Here is a 13,055-nt window from a genome sequence, read left to right as displayed (position 1 = left end):
CGGAACGAATAGGATACGAATTCCGCGAATGCGCGGAAAAATCACGTCCCTGGTTTTTTGCTTGTAAACAGAGGGGAACCATCAGGGCCTTCTAGGCCTTCAGAGAAGGCTCAAACATATCGGAATTAAAAATCTCATCTCATCTCATTATCTGTCGCCGCTTTATCCTGTTCTACAGGGTCGCAGGCAAGCTGGAGCCTATCCCAGCTGACTACGGGCGAAAGGCGGGGTACACCCTGGACAAGTCGCCAGGTCATCACAGGGCTGACACATAGACACAGACAACCATTCACACTCGCATTCACACCTACGCTCAATTTAGAGCCACCAGTTAACCTAACCTGCATGTCTTTGGACTGTGTGGGAAACCGGAGCACCCGGAGGAAACCCACGCGGACACGGGGAGAACATGCAAACTCCGCACAGAAAGGCCCTCACCGGCCACGGGGCTCAAACCTGGACCTTCTTGCTGTGAGGCAACAGTGTTAACCACTACACCACCGTACTGCCGGAATTAAAAATATTATGTTTAATTTATTTCATTCTTTAATTGCTTTTGTTCTTTCATAATAATTATTCTCTTCTAATTTGGCTTCATTTTCTATCAAATTTGCTTCAGAAATGAAAGCGTTACTGTCCTGAAAGCATTAAAACCGAGTTATCCAATGAGATTTTTTTGTGTTTGTTGTCTCTAGACTGAGAAGAGTTTAGCGCCGGCTCACTCATTGGTTAGGACTTCATTGCCAGGACAGAAGGCCATGGCAGCATACGTTTATGTACGCAGTGACAGATGAATTAACCAAATCAGATTTTGATTTATAGTGGGAGGGACCACAAATTTATTGTCCTAGGCCTGCTTGAAAGCTAAAGCAAGCTTAACCGCGAGTCGGCGTGGCAGTAAAGTCACCTTCAGTCGCCGGTGTAGTGTTCATCAGTAGTGTTAGCGAATGCTAATTAAGCGGCCAAGCCAGTGCTATCGAGAGCAAGTAGCACAGGCTAACAACCGAGAAACTAAGATTTCGGTCTCCAGACTCTTCTTCCACGCTGCATGCTCGCTACAGTATTTTTCACTCAGACTTCAGTATTCATTTCCCGATGTAATTTACTTAGTTACTTTTAAAATCAACATCGACAAGTACACACAACAGAGCGACCTGGCAGCCTGCCGCTAATCCCTTGCCCTGCTGCATTTGGCTAAATTTTGGCAGAGCTGAAGTCCCAGCTCTAATAGTAAAGGTTCGCTACCGCTTGTAAATACGCGTGAAGAATATCTAATAAAGTTTTGGTAGCCTTTCGGGTGTTCAACATGTCTTTAGTTTCAGTTTTCAGTTTATTTATTTAGTGCTTAATTACAGCATAGCTAATTCTACCAGTGGATTAGCCTAGTGCTTCTTTTTCCTGGCCAACAAAGAAATGGTTCTGTGCATGTGCAGCAGAAAAGATGCGTTATTGGATATTCGCATCAGTTCCGATGTGTGACATCGCGTTGTCTTGACAACATGCAATATTATAATATTGTGCGCTCAATCTCCATTGGGTAGAGTGGCGTAATACATGTAGGATAAACGATACGCGAACAATATTGCATGCGATCAAACCAAATGAATGAAACCTGATGGAAAGGAATAGAATACATGTTTTTATTCCATTGAAAAAGTGCCCTGTATGTATAATAATTTTCTGATATTTCACTCTGATGATGTCACTCCCAGTGTTTCTCCGCTGACTGGACGTGCGCTGTCAAAATGGTGAACTGGTTAAAAATTAAAATTCTTTTGATTAACTTGCATATTTTCTTGTGGATGTGTCCATATAATATAAAGAACATTACACGGCTGAGCGAAGATATAAAGTTTATCTTCTCATGTCGAAAATATCTTCACTTGCTCACTTGTGATTTTATTTATTTATTATGCACACCACTCAAAGATAAACTTCATATCATTGCTCAACCGTGTAATATCCTCGATTTATTACGTTTTCTCTAAATTTGATGAAAAAATTCTCTCTACAAAATAACTGCATGGATTCATGACTGGCCTGTGGCATACGGTGGGGAAAACAAGTATTTGATCCCTTGCTGATTTTGTTGGTTTACCCACTAAGAAAGACTTGATCAGTCTGTAATTTTAATGGTAGGTCTATTCTAACATGTGGAGACAGAATATCAAAAAGAAAATCCAGAAAATAACTTTTAAATATCTATTTTAATTTATTTGTATTTTATTGAGAAAAAGAAGTATTTGATCCCCTAGTAACCATCAAGAGTTCTTGTTAATACAGACAAGTTAGACTCTCCAAATTACCTTGTCACCTAAATTGAAGGCACCTGATATCACTAATGACTTGTATAAAAGCCACCTGGCCACAGAATCAATCAGTTTGTCAGACTCCAGACTCTCCAACATGGGAAAGACTAAAGAGCTTTCTGTGGATTTAAGGGAGAAGATTGTAGACCTGCACAAGACCGGTATGGGCTACAAAACCATTAGCAAGAAGCTGGGCGTTAAGGTGACAACTGTTGGTGCAATTGTGCGCAAGTACAAGACTCACAACATGATCATCAATCGACCTAGGTCTGGGGCTCCAAACAAGATCTCACCTCGTGGGGTTTCCAGGATCATGAGAACGGTGAGAAATAGACCTAATACAACACGGGCAGAGTTAGTGGATGATCTTAAAGCAGCTGGGATCACAGTCACCAAGCAAACAGTTGGTAACACTTTACACCGCAATGGTCTAACATCTTGCAGTGCTCGCAAAGTACCCCTGCTTAAGAAAGCACATGTGTAGGCCCGCCTGAACTTTGCCAATGAACATCTGAATGACTTGGAGAGTGACTGGGAGAAGGTGTTATGGTCAGATGAGACCAAAATTGAGCTCTTTGGCATCAATTCAACCCGTCGTGTCTGGAGGGAGAGACATGCTGCTTATGACCCCAAGAACACCATCCCCACTGTCAAGCATGGAGGTGGTAACATTATGCTTTGGGGGTGTTTTTCTGCACAGGGCTACTTCACCGTATCAATGGGAGGATGGACGGAGCCATGTACCGTAAAATCCTAAGTGAAAACCTCCTTCCCTCTGCCAGGAAGCTTAAAATGGGTCGTGGATGGGTCTTCCAGCAGGATAATGACCCAAAGCATACAGCCAAGGCAACCAAGGAATGGCTGAAGAAGAAACATATCAAGGTCATGGAGTGGCCCAGCCAGTCTCCGGACCTGAATCCTATAGAAAATCTATGGAGAGAGCTGAAGCTCAGAGTTGCCAAGCGACAGCCACGGAATCTTGATGATTTAGAGGTCATTTGCAAAGAAGAGTGGACCAAAATTCCTCCTAATATGTGCAGAAACCTGGTCATCAACTACAAAAAACATCTGACCTCTGTGCTTGCTAATAAGGGGTTTGCCACAAAGTACTAAGTCCTTTTGGCAAGAGGGTTCAAATACTTATTTTCCTCAATAAAATGCAAATAAATTAATACAAATTCTTTAAAGTCGATTTCTTGATTTTCTTTGTGATATTCTGTCTCAGCATGTTAGACTACACCTACCATTAATATTACAGACTGATCGAGTCTTTCTTAGTGGCCAAACCAACAAAATCAGCAAGGGATCAAATACTTGTTTTCCCCACTGCACCTTACAAATGACTGTTTTCTGGTTACTGTCCCATTTGTGATACATAAACCACGTCCGAACAACTGAAATACCTCTCGTTTTATGTACAAATTCCTCATTTTTTTTTTTAGTTGGGCTGTTGCCTGTTTAGTACGGTCACAGTCCTCCACTAGCAGCGCCAACTCCATCCTAAGTGATGTAAATCGGATGCAGAAAAGTGCCTTTTGAGGCATTGGTGATATAAACAATACCAAAAAATATCTAACAGACACTGTGATGACCTGGCGACTTGTCCAGGGTGTACCCCGCCTTTCGCCTGTAGTCAGCTGGGATAGGCTCCAGCTTGCCTGCAACCGTGTAGAACAGGATAAAGCGGCTAGAGATGATGAGATGAGATCTAACAGACATTTTTTCTATTGTCCTACGATACGTATCACCATATTGCACAGCCCTACCTGCCTGTATGAACGAGCTGCCAGTGTATACAAGATTATCACATGCAGAGGTGGACAAAGTACCCAACTTCATTCCTCAAGTCAAAGTACAGATCCCACTGGTCAAATGTTACTCCGATACAAGTGAAAGTTGTCCAGTCAAATTTTTACTTAAGTACTGAAGTACTTGCTTTTAAAAATACTTAAGTATTAAAAGAACATTTTCTGTCAACACGTTGTTGTATTATTGCCACAACGCTTACAAAACCTAATGCCGTTACCAAAGACAGAAATGTGAATTCACAAAATGAAGGCATGCTGTGCCATTATGGTGGTTTAACGTTAAGCTATCTAGTCAGTGAAGCTCCACCTGACATGCTAGCAAACCCTTTTCAAACTCGAAATCATATTGGGTAGCTAACGCTACTAGAAAAGAAAGATTTCTACATTCTGTTTATTTGGTAAGATTATGCTGAAACATATTTCTGAAAGGACTTCAGATAAGTTAACGTTATTCATGTTAGCGTAACTCTGTTTTCCATGCTAACTAAGTGTGCGCGAGTTAACTAGCCATGTGCAAACGTTAGCTGCGGACAAGGCTACGGCAACTTGGTGGGCAAATCCATAGAAAGTCATTTGACTAACCGGACTGCATAGCTATTACAACATTATCGCGAGCTCTAAAAGCACAGACAACTTCATTGCAAGCTTTCTCTTGGAATAAAACATTTATATACCTCAATATGCTTCTGCAGGTTGGATGGTGAGTTTTTGGGAGGCTGTGATGTGATTCGTTTTTGGCAAACAAAGCAAACATTTAAAACGAAATGAATCTTTAATCCTTTCAGAAAACTGAAACAAGGGTTCTAGGTATGGCCGCGGGTGCGTGCATTCCCCAGAAAAACCGCCTCCTTCCATTCAGCCATCAACTGATCGTGTTTAAATAATGCTGCTGAGAAATCACTGAACTTGAGCTTATCCAGTCTATGGACCCTAGTGATTACTGATGGGCTGCCTCAGTGTCACCTGCGAAAAAACCAATCACGTTTTAGAAAAGAAAAGAAAAAAACATCCACTTTCAAAGCTGCTTCATAGTAACGACGACCTTGATAGAAATGTAGTGAAGTTAAAGTCAGAAGTTTAAAAAAAAAACACTCAAGTACAGATACTTAAAAAGTGTACTTAAGTACAGTACTCAAGTAAATGTACTTCATTACTGTCCACCTCTGATCACACTCCACTACCTCATAGGTCTGGCCCTCCAGGTCTCGGGCGTCACACCAGTTCCCAAAGGCATCTCGCACTCGTCGTTTCCTTGTGCGCTGAAAGGCAAATAAAGAGACAGATAAACAAAAAAAGCCCAAAAGGTTACAGTGACCGCAAATCTATCCACTGCAAACATTAGCTACGTTTATACAACAGTTAGCTCTGGTCCAGTGATGTGACTGGTCGAGCGGCGTTCCAAGAATGCCGATATTTAGTATAACAGCATTAGGACGTTTCACTGTGTAGATCACTCTGCTTATCTGTGTTCGGCAGGGAATACAATTCCACTTCCTAGTTTGAAACCATAACTACAGCAGTGCTAGCAACATCCTCAGCAGACATGAATGATGGCAAGCGATCCTTTTCAGGAATGTAACTTTTGATTTAAATTATAAAAGCTAGACAGATGAAAACGAAGACGGGACACCAATTTTACCAGAAGCACCTTTAACAGGAAGGTACAAATCAATCAACGTGAGGTTGGCTTCGGTACAGTGAGTGCGGCTTCTTTAGGATCGAATTCCGCTAGCGGGGCAAAAATAAAGTGAACATTTGTCCATCAGGCTTGCAGTACTCGAGTCCGACTTGTGCCCTAATTTTAAGGGCTCATGACTTGGGCACTGATGACTCGGACTTGGACTCATGCATTAACCGCGTTAGGACTCGGAAATTGGAGAAGAGGACTCCGATTTTTTTTTTTTTTTTTTTTTGTAACATGCTATAATAATTTGGCCTAAGATATTTATATCTACATTCATTTTGTACTAATTTTGTGCAAGAGTATCACACCTGCGCGCCTTGGCGCGTGCATCAGAAAGACTCTCAGGTGTGCGCCGAACGGCGTAAATGACTCGCATCTGCACAGAATTAAGGCGCAAAATATAAAGTGCGCCTATATAAAAACTGTGAAAACACACTTACTTTGCGAAGTATTGAGTTGCATTGCTGACACATTACCGAGCCTTATTTCCTTGTTTGGTTTCCTGATCCCTGATTTCCTGTTTCTTGTCTTTGATTCTGACGAGTCTACGCCCATGTTTACATTAGACCGTATCAGCGGATCATCAGATTAACGTTTTTAAAACGATTAGTGTGCACACAGCAACACCAATACACGATTTGCGTGCACACAGCAACACCAATACACGGATACGCTCGGCTCCGCAGGCATCCTGCGCTCCAAATCACTCCGCCCTGAACAGCGAGTGCCCTCTGGAGGGTGCGCACTCCGGCCCTGCGCAGCTCACAGAGCGCGCGAGTGAAGTGCACAAGCTGTGATTCGGGACTGAGCCGCTGTGTGTGTGATCCCAGCGCATATCACTTACCACTTGCAAGTGGAAGGATGGCAAGCCTAAAGACAATCATAACTCACAATGGGCAGTATTTGCATCAGTATTTGCAGTATTTTCATACTTTTATACTCTTTAATGAAAGGTGATACAAGGCGGAAGTCCGCGCCGTTTTTCAGCAGTCGTGTCACATGACCAACGCCAGCGAATCAGGAAGGTGGATGTCACAGTGACGTTGTCCAATGACGACGCCAGCTAGAGCTCAGCACAGCGTATCCGCGTATTCTCAATGTTTACACAGCACCGGAGCTGACACGATCTGGATTGAATACGTGGACCCTGGCGGATTCCCGTTTCCCGGTGGTTTAATGTAAACGGACAGTGCATCCGTGAAGAAAACGAGACAGATACGGTCTAATGTAAACTTGGCCTACGATAGCCTGTTTGTGCCTCGCTCGACCTATTGCCCGTTTCACCGTTTTGCGATTTTGCCTGCCGTTCTGGATTGTTCACCTGTCTTCACTTGGATTAACAAACACACCTTCTGCACTTACATCCGTCTCCCAACCGTCTCTGACAGAATACTTAGCACTCCCTGACAAAGAGAACGCACGGTCACCTGTTCATACGTCATGTTCAGGAACAAACTAATGTTAATGGTGTTAAAGCAGCCACCGTCAAATGGTGCGGTTGGAGTTTTGTTCTCGGACTCGACTCGAACTTTGTTTTAATGACTCGGACTTGAACACTGGGGACTCGAGACTGCACTCAGACTCGAGATTTAGTGACTCGACTACAACACTGTGTCCATATTGTGTCCAAAATGCCACTTAATCAAAATTAATTTCTTACCTACAGAACTGGTGTATAAAAAAGTAATATCAAACTCCGGGTTGTGCTGTTGTACTATCAGTTAGAAGCCATCTGCTCATATTCAGCACTACAGCTCTCCCTCTCGTGCGATATTGCTTAAATATGAGATGCGAGAGTACTTGAGCTACTACAAGTATGAGATAAGAATCCACAGTCGGTGATACGATCGGGTACGATAGATAAATAAACACAGGCTGTGTGTAACTACACTGATAGTCACCATGGACTGTAGTCTCTGAGCCAGCTGATAGGCCTCCAGACTGTCTCTGCTTTCCTTCAGACGCGAGCGGTCCACCGGCCGAGGACGGTTATAGATTGCCTGCTCTGTGGAGGGGGAGGAAGAAAAACATTTGAAAATAACTATAAGTTCAATATGTCTGATAAATGATCTGCATTTTCACATCACAATCATTTCCATCTTCATGCTGTACCACATAAGCATTAAGACATGTCTGGGCTTGATGTTATAGAATATTAGTATACAGTGTCTTGCAAAAGTATTCATCTCCCTTGGTGTTTGTCCTGTTTTGTTGCATTACAAGCTGGAATTAAAACGGATTTTTGGAGGGTTAGCACCATTTCATTTACACATCATGCCTACCACTTTAAAGGAACAGTCCACCGTACTTCCATAATGAAATATGCTCTTATCTGAATTGAGACGAGCTGCTCCGTACCTCTCCGAGCTTTGCGCGACCTCCCAGTCAGTCAGACGCAGTCAGACGCGCTGTCACTCCTGTTAGCAATGTAGCTAGGCTCAGCATGGCCAATGGTATTTTTTGGGGCTGTAGTTAGATGCGACCAAACTCTTCCGCGTTTTTCCTGTTTACATAGGTTTATATGACCAGTGACATGAAACAAGTTCAGTTACACAAATTGAAACGTGGCGATTTTCTGTGCTATGGAAAGTCCGCACTATAATGACAGGCGTACTAACACCTTCTACGCGCTTCGGCAGCGCATTGATACGGAGCTCAGATATCAATGCGCTGCCGAAGCGCGCAGAAGGTGTTAGTACGCCTGTCATTATAGTGCGGACTTTCCGTAGCATAGAAAATCGCTACGTTTCAATTTGTGTAACTGAACTTGTTTCATATCACTGGTCATATAAACCTATGTAAACAGGAAAAACGCGGAAGAGTTTGGTCGCATCTAACTACAGCCCCAAAAAATACCATTGGCCATGCTGAGCCTAGCTACATTGCTAACAGGAGTGACAGCGCGTCTGACTGCGTCTGACTGACTGGGAGGTCGCGCAAAGCTCGGAGAGGTACGGAGCAGCTCGTCTCAATTCAGATAAAAGCATATTTCATTATGGAAGTACGGTGGACTGTTCCTTTAAAGGTGCAGATTGTTGTTTTATTGTGACACAAACAATAATCAAGATGGAGCAGTTTTGCCTTGAGGAATGGGCAAAAAAATCCCATTGGCTAGATGTGCTAAGCTAACAGAGACATACCCCAAGAGACTTGCAGCTGTAATTGTAGCAAAAGGTGGCTCTACAAAGTAAAGATGGAGGACACTAAATAGAAGGCAATTCTGGAGGAAAATCCGTTTGAGTCGGCCACAAGTTTGAGACTGGGATGAAGGTTCACGTTCCAGCAGGACAATGACCCTAAACATACTGCTAAAGCTACACTGGAGTGGTTTAAAGGGAAACATTTAAATGTCTTGGAATGGCCTAGTAAAAGCCCTGACCTCAATCCACTTGAGACTCTGTGGCATAACTTAAAGATTGCTGTACACCAACACAACCCATCCAACTCGGAGTCAAAGCAGTTTTGCCTTGAGGAATGGGCAAAAATCCCAGTGGCTAGATGTGCCAAGCTAATACAGACGTACCCCAAGAGACTTGCAGCTTTAATTGTAGCAAAAGGTGGCTCGACGAAGTATTGACACTTGGGCCATCCTTAAAAAAAAATCCGTTTCCTGTCCACCGGGTGAGCAAAAAAATTTTCAGTCGGGAGGGAGGGATTTTTTTTTTTTAATATATGGATGGATGGATGGATGGATAAGAAATCACAATGCTGTGTTTGCTTTTTCTTTCAGTACTTTTTTTTTATTACAAAAGCAGACACATTTAATAAAATGACAGTTTAATCAACTGAAACTTGTACAAAAACTTTGTTAGCATTTTAAATGCTGACTGCAACATTTGCAAAACTTTTACAAAGGTACTTAAAATGTCCGACACACGGACTTTTTGTAGTTCTAAATCGACCGTTAGGCCTAGTTCGGATGAAATTACACTATTAAAATGATCACTGAATGATTTGTTTGTCTGAATCTTTACTATTTTGTTGTTCGCTAGAATACCATTTTGCAATTTCACACTTAAGCAAATGTTTGAAAACTCCGGATCGCCTTCCTTCATGGTGGCTGCCATTTTTTTTGTGCCGCACGGCGCATGCGCAGAGCTGATTCAGTTCAGAGTACGCGCACACTCGGCGGAGGCAGTAGTGTGTCGGAGGGAACAGAAGCAGAGAACGCTTATTTTGTCTCCGGTAAACCAGTCTTCTCTCGTTCAATTACGTGCTGGCATCAAAAGACACCGTTGGTTGTAAATGAAACCAAACTGAGTGGTTGGAGTGTATTTTCATACACAAATGGAGAAATGTTCGCTGAGTGTTTAATTGTGTAGCCCCACTGCAGACCGTTGTCGTTGTTAATTCATAGCATGCTCAGCTGCGTGAATGTGTCATGCACCGAAAATAAGAGATTTACAAGCCAGGAACGCCTCATGATGCAATACGCAAGAAAAGAAAGATTTACTGCCATTTTACTTTGTATTTGAGTAAAGTGAATAAATAAATGGTCTGTGGAAAATACATTTAATCCTGGGAACTGCGTGCACAGGAGTTTATTTTGTGTTTACTCCCCCCGACTGGCTACTTATTTGTCATGGCTGGCTAGTATGAGCCTTAGTGGAAAGCCCTGGGAATGCGTAAATGTCAAGTTTGATTTTAGATTTACGAACCCGAAAAAAATGTCGAAAAACCGGCATTAAAAAAAAAAAAATTTCAACCACACAAACTGCACTCACCCGGCCGGTGGCTCGGAAACAGAACATTTTTAATAATGGCCTTATGCACACTCCAGATTTCTGTTTGTCATCTTAATTATTGTTTGTGTCACAATAAAACAACAATGTGCACCTTTAAAGTAGTAGGCATGTTGTGTAAATCAAATGGTGCTAACCCTCCAAAATCCATTTTAATTCCAGCTTGTAATGCGACAAAACAGGACAAACACCAAGGGGGATGAATACTTTTGCAAGACACTGTAAATACACAGCTGATTATAGAAAAATCACGTGTTGATTGGTTGAGAAATTCAAACTATTTCTTGATAATCACCTCAAGCGACTCGGCAAAATGGCGGCCATTTGCTTCGTCACCGTAAGCGAGGAAGGATTAGAAATTCTGAAGGAAAACACTGCTCCTAAAAGCACTAAAGAGCCGACGAAGTTTGGTCTAAAACTATTCAAAGGTAAGGTGGAATTGTGATTTATATTATCTATTTCAAAAAGTATTTTATGCAAGTCGGTACAGATAAGCGACAAGTCTGCACGCGCCTTTGTTACGGGGCGGCACGGTGGTGTAGTGGTTAGCACGGTCGCCTCACAGCAAGAAGGCTCCGGGTTCGAACCCAGTGGCCGGCGAGGCCCTTTCTGTGTGGAGTTTGCATGTTCTCCCCGTGTCCGTGTGGATTTCTTCCAGGTGCTCCGGTTTCCTCCACAGTCCAAAGGCATGCAGTTAGGTTGGCGTGGGGCGGCCTTGGGCTGAGGTGCCCTTGAGCAAGGTACCTGACCCCTGACTGCTCCCCGGGTGCTCTGGTGTGGCTGCCCACTGCTCTGAGTGTGTGTGCACACACGTGTGTTCACTGCTTCAGATGGGTTAAATGCAGAGGATGAATTTTACTGTGCTTGAAGTGTGCATGTGACAAAGGTTTCTTCTAAAGCATAGGTGGCCAACCCGCGGCTCGCGAGCCGCATGCGGCTCTTTGCCTGGCGTCATGCGGCTCTCACCTTCACGTCCAAGTTGGTGTTCGTTTGTGGTTTTATGTGCGTTTTCGCTTCACTGCAGTTAATTACGGTTATTTTATTAAAGGTGCTTCGCTTGGTTTCATTACGGTATTTTCACATCATGACAAATGCGCAGGTGCGTGAGATGATATGCTAAATTTCAGATCTCAAAATGGCAGGGAAAAAATGCACTTCAAAAAGAAAATATGAAGATGAAAACAGGACGTTTTTAACAGAGTGGGAGGATTTATATTTTTTCGTTGAACGTTATGGCAAGCCATTCTGCCTTCTATGTCAGTCGTCATTGTCGCATTTCAAGGCTTCAAATCTTCAGCGTCACTTCAGCTCACTACATGCTAAAATCGACCAGGACTTTCCGAAAGGGAGTGAACTTCGTAAACACAAGTTAATCACGTTAAAAAGTCAATCACAAAAGCAGGTACAGCTCTTCAAAAAGTTTACAAAACAGAGACAGTAACACATACTGTTTGAGGAAATTAAATTAGCACTTTGTAATTTCCATTTTCCGACTGACTGTATTTATTTGAATACTTATTTATTTGAATGCAGGTCTTGTGCAGGTCATGCAATTGAGAATTCAAGCTGAATCAAAATGGCTTTTGCATTTTCGATGTTAAACAGGTAACTCCAAAACGCACTAGAATACAGGAAATTGCATCTAAGAAATCCAAAATTTTTCGGGAGAGGACCCCGGAACCCCCCCAATGGGGGGAATCCCCACATGTAAACAATGTCTGCCTTTGTGCCCCACCTACAATTTTCTTCACCAGTCGCCACTGTTGAAAATGACTGGCCTGTGGTCTTGGTACTGCAGTAAATGTATCATCATGTTGGTGTGGGGCATTGGTTAAGTTGGAGTGTGACATCAATGTGGCTGTGTGTGTGTGTGTGTGTGTGTGTGTGTCCGCGCGCGCAGAAGGAAGGGTAATATTTGTGTGCCCATGTTCATGTGCCAATGTGGCTCTTTGCCGTAACACAGTAAGAATTGTGGCTCTTGGGCTCCGACTGGCTGGCCACCCCTGTTCTAAAGGTTTCTTCTTCTACATTTGCATGCTGCTTTTGAAGATTGAAATTTTTTTAATACGATTTTTTTTGTAAATCAATCACCTGTGTGTTTATACTAAAACAATTATCCGTCTCAGGCTCAGTGAATACCGGTGAATCCTCGACTTCGTCTCAGTTATTATTCAGCGACATCCACTTCACCCTCAGCGGATAATTGTTAAATAATCATTGACTGGGTGATGTGATGCAACAAATGAGTGTTTTAATTCCTCTTACAATAAAGCCAAGACATTTGCTCCTGATTACAGTTTTCATCTCATCTCATTATCTCTAGCCGCTTTATCCTGTTCTACAGGGTCGCAGGCAAGCTGGAGCCTATCCCAGCTGACTACGGGCGAAAGGCGGGGTACACCCTGGACAAGTCGCCAGGTCATCACAGGGCTGACACATAGACACAGACAACCATTCACACTCACACTCACACCTACGCTCAATTTAGAGTCACCAGTTAACCTAACCTGCA

At 42.9% G+C, this 13,055-nt stretch overlaps 1 protein-coding gene across 5 annotated transcripts in view; it reads right to left on the bottom strand.

Moving 5' to 3' along the window:
- mysm1 (Myb-like, SWIRM and MPN domains 1) overlaps positions 1-13,055 on the bottom strand; it is a 59,095-nt gene that overhangs the window by 26,096 nt on the left and 19,944 nt on the right. For all 5 annotated transcript variants that reach the window (XR_009654377.1, XM_060917579.1, XM_060917576.1 and 2 more), the window contains exons 10-11: positions 7,703-7,806; positions 5,299-5,376 (exon numbers count right to left, since the gene is read on the bottom strand). Coding sequence is in view for 4 of the 5 variants with exons in the window: in XM_060917579.1 (XP_060773562.1) it covers positions 5,299-5,376; positions 7,703-7,806 (182 nt within the window). In the remaining variant the exon portion in view is untranslated. The remainder of the gene's footprint in view (positions 1-5,298; positions 5,377-7,702; positions 7,807-13,055) is intronic.

The sequence above is a fragment of the Neoarius graeffei genome, chromosome 3, assembly GCF_027579695.1.
Source record: "Neoarius graeffei isolate fNeoGra1 chromosome 3, fNeoGra1.pri, whole genome shotgun sequence".
NCBI classification, from domain to species: Eukaryota; Metazoa; Chordata; class Actinopteri; order Siluriformes; family Ariidae; genus Neoarius; species Neoarius graeffei.
This window is presented reverse-complemented; position numbering and strand designations above follow the sequence as displayed.